Source organism: Sinocyclocheilus grahami, unplaced genomic scaffold (genome assembly GCF_001515645.1).
Source record: "Sinocyclocheilus grahami isolate Dianchi unplaced genomic scaffold, SAMN03320097.WGS_v1.1 scaffold1365.1, whole genome shotgun sequence".
In the NCBI taxonomy this organism is placed as follows: Eukaryota; Metazoa; Chordata; class Actinopteri; order Cypriniformes; family Cyprinidae; genus Sinocyclocheilus; species Sinocyclocheilus grahami.
Genome location: NW_015506544.1, coordinates 241,814 through 245,806, shown reverse-complemented (window position 1 = coordinate 245,806; position 3,993 = coordinate 241,814). Strand labels below are relative to the sequence as shown.

The window sequence follows — 3,993 nt, the reverse complement described above, 5'->3', positions numbered from 1 at the left end:
AAGTAGATATAACTGCAGACCGGAGATCTCCAAAATGGGGCATGAACTCCAAAAGTGGGCAGAACTTCCCAAATGGGGCGGGGTCTCCTCACGCAAAGACTTTCACCATTGGCTCTGGCTTCAGCTAATTGTTATTGACTTACATTTCAAAATAAAACTATAAATTAAACATTGTTTCTAGTTGATCTAAAATAATATATGCTATATAAATAAATATTCTCCGTGAGAGTAGAGCCCAAAGCTCGTGGCCAGTGGTGTTCGGACCAGAGTTTGAACCTCTGCTCAATGATATAAATGGGAGGGAATCTCCCGCGAGCCGTCCCAGCGCAGCACGGGAAAGAATTTACTCTATCGCTTTGTTCTAAGTAACGGGGGCGGGTTTTTTTGTAGCATAGTGTAAGAAATCAACACTTTAACTGACACAACCAATAAAATCTTTAGAATCAGCTGTGGGGCGGAGTTTGCACTGAAGTGGATTGGGGGGAAAAATTGCGCATGCGTGTCATGCAGTCACGCTCTATTTTGGAGCTCCCACCCCGTTTTGGAGTTCCCGCCCCCATTTGGAGATCTCCAGGCTGCAGTTATACCCCTCTCGTTATACCCCTCTCGAAACTGCAGCCTCCAGTTGTGCAGGGACATCCTTCTCGGTCACGGCAGGCCAACATAGAACATTATGCAAATGTGTTACCCCATGACGTGTTGCCATCACGGAAGCAGGATTCGAAATACTAATGACTTTTCTCAGCTTTAAATTTTTTTCCTTTGGGAGACAGTAACTTTATTGATTGTGCACTTTCGGCTTTACAACTTACAGCTACAGCTACACTACACACTGCTTGAAATGGCATTATAGGGGCACTTAAAAAAATGATCAGCTCTCCCACTACAGCTGTTATTATACTCATCTGATGAGACGTTTTACAAATTTAATGTATCTGTGATTATTAAACATTTAATAAAAAGTGGTGTTTCTGATTAGAAAATAAGCCCCATATAGACATCTTACTATTACTGATTCGTCATGTGATATGACAAAATAATTTCTGTATAATTTAATACATTAGGTGACACAGTTTCACCGTTGAGTGACTATTAAATCCAAACACAGCATAGAGCGGCTGAGTGAATGTGGTCTGGACTCTGTGGATGAGACTCATTGTGTTTGAGACGCTGTAGAAGGACAAAATTCCTGTACTGTGATTTACATACACTCCTATTCTATTGGAGACACAGGTTACAGGAAGGACGGTCTCAATTTTATTGTGACAGAATGCGCAACAGTCCGCAGAGCAGTACAAACTCCAGGACTGATTATTAAACCCAGCTACACATTCAGGACCATGTCCCTTCCTGCTGATGCTCTTATACGTTACTGCAATATCTATATCATTGCTCCACTCCACCTCCCAGTAACAGCATCCAGTCACACTCTCTCTACACAACGCCTCCATCCAAATATTAAATCTGTCTGGATGATCGGGATAACACTGATGTGTGTCAGTGACAGTGATCCTCGTGTTTCCCTCCGAAATATTGAGCTTATTATGGATTGAGTTCAGATCTACAGTCAACAGACGAGAATCTGATGGAGATAAACACAGAATTGTTCATGATCTTTAACTTATATAGCACATTTGCAATGTATATTATTGTTTATAATAATAAAGTTTAGTAAAATCTTCAATGAAACTTCACTCCATTTCAACATATGAAGTAGAATTTCATTATTATGGATTGAGTTCAGATCTACAGTCAACAGACGAGAATCTGATGGAGATAAACACAGAATTGTTCATGATCTTTAACTAATATAGCACATTTGCAAGGTATATTATTGTTTATAATAATAAAGTTTAATTTTACTTTTCTTTCATTTTTTTAAAATGTGTCTCCCTGAATAGTAAAATCTTCAATGAAACTTCACTCCATTTCAACATATGAAGTAGAATTTCATTCAGGGCTGCAACAAATCTATGTTAAACGTGTGCAAAAATGTTATAAACTAATTATTTAATGAGTAACATAGTATGGTATCTGGGGCAGTACTCCTTCAAAAAGTATTAAGTACATTTAAAGTACTAATATGCACCCCTTAGGGGTAAATAAGTTAGAAAGGTATACCTTTTGAAAAGTTACTGCCCCAGTGACAGCTTTTGTACCTATTCTTCCTGTAGGTTAAGGAAAACCCACTTTGGTTGCCTATTCATGATATAACTTTACTTGTGTTGCATTCATTTCAATTTGCAGTAGATTCAAAACCTGCCCATTCATCTCCATCAACAAATATTCAATCAAAACTGTTTAAAAATGATTGCACTCTGCCTTCTTTTTGGCCTTCATCTTGATGCACTTTCTTTAAAAAAAAAAATATATATATATATAACTTACATTGTAGGAACTCCTGCCTGGTCTGATATTCAGGAGCACCAATGACCTGGACTGTTTTCACTACGGACAACAAAAGACTTCTGCAGTTACTTCTCACAAAGAAATTTAACTACAACTATTTGTATATTTGATGAATAATGCTGAACTCATTTCCAATAATGAATTATTATTTACCTTTTCTGTACATATTTTCTATAGTTTCTCTGGAGAAATGCAGCAGTTTGTCTTTGAGTTGAGAGATTGACTTCTCTACATCGTCAAAAGACAGATGAGGAGCGACAATGTCAAAGAAAGAGATAGACTGCAAGAACTACAGAGACAAATACAAAAATATAAGCTCTCTGTCAATAGATAAGTCTGTTGAAGTCCTCATTTCTGTGTATGAAAATATTTTTGTTACCTGAAAGAATTTAATATGATCCTGTGTTTCAAAAAGCTGCTTCAGCTCAGTGTCTGTTCTCTTCATATTATCTATCCTCTGCTCCAGTCGCTCCAGTTGTTTTTCAGCTCGACTCTCTGCAGCTCTTTCCTGATCTCTGATCCGCTGTGTCACCTCAGAGCGACGTTTCTCAATGGAGCGGATGAGTTCAGTGAAGATCCTCTCACTGTCCTCCACTGCTGTCTGTGCAAAGCGCTGTTAGACACACATAGACACACTATTTACTGCACAATTACTCAAGTACGCCATAAATTGGCTTAAGGAAAACTATGTTTTTAACGAAAAAATCACTTCAATGGTGACCTAAATTAAATATAACAGGTTTCTGGATATTGGCCCATGTGTTAGGGATAGAATACTGCCATCTGCAGGTTAGAAGAAAAACTTTAAGAATTACAGTTAAAGAAAGAAAGTGCAATGACCACATATATCCAGCAGAGGTCCATTGATTTTTCAGTTCAGCTTCAAGTCAATTTTTCTTCATGTTTCAACTTCTCCTCGCAACTTTATGATATATATTTTGTGAATATATATTTAAATATTCTAAAATGTATTAAAAATCTATATTTTTGTCAAAGGTTAGAATTTGTTCTTTTCCTAAATAATCTATCTAAACACAAACAAACAATCTGGACTTGATTTGGTTGTTCTAAAGGTGTGCAAAAAAAATTACCGTTCAAGGTCCTTGGGGTCAGATTGACCCCACTTTGAAAATTAATGGGAAAAGTGAAAAAAAGGTTGTTTTTTTTTAGTTTCATTTGTCAAAAAAGTAGTAAACCCAGTATAAATCTGGAATGTTTTAAATTTTTATAAAGGCCTGGATCTAGAGCACAAATGCAAATTGGAACAAACATTCTATCTCATGCACACACACACAAACACACATGTGTGTGTGATTGCAATAGAGAGTATTTTTATAGAAATTGCATATACAATCAGCAAATCTGGCATAAATATGAACATTTCCACTCATAAATAAAGGACTGGTACGAGAGCACAAATGCAACATGGAACAAGCATGTTCACTCATTCACTCACTCACTCACTCACTCACACAGGTATTTTTTTGTGAAAAGTGGGGACATCCCATAGGCATAATGGTTTTTATACTGTACAGACCGTATATTCTATTGCCCTACACCAACCCTACCCCTAAACCTACCCCT

At 37.1% G+C, this 3,993-nt stretch overlaps 1 protein-coding gene across 1 annotated transcript in view; it reads right to left on the bottom strand.

The window, feature by feature from the left end:
- Positions 1-1,052: 1,052 nt before the first annotated feature.
- LOC107569619 (E3 ubiquitin/ISG15 ligase TRIM25-like) overlaps positions 1,053-3,993 on the bottom strand; it is an 8,450-nt gene continuing 5,509 nt past the window's right edge. Inside the window, exon 6 of the mRNA XM_016255737.1 lies at positions 1,053-1,582. Within this exon, the coding sequence (XP_016111223.1) occupies positions 1,053-1,582 (530 nt within the window). The remainder of the gene's footprint in view (positions 1,583-3,993) is intronic.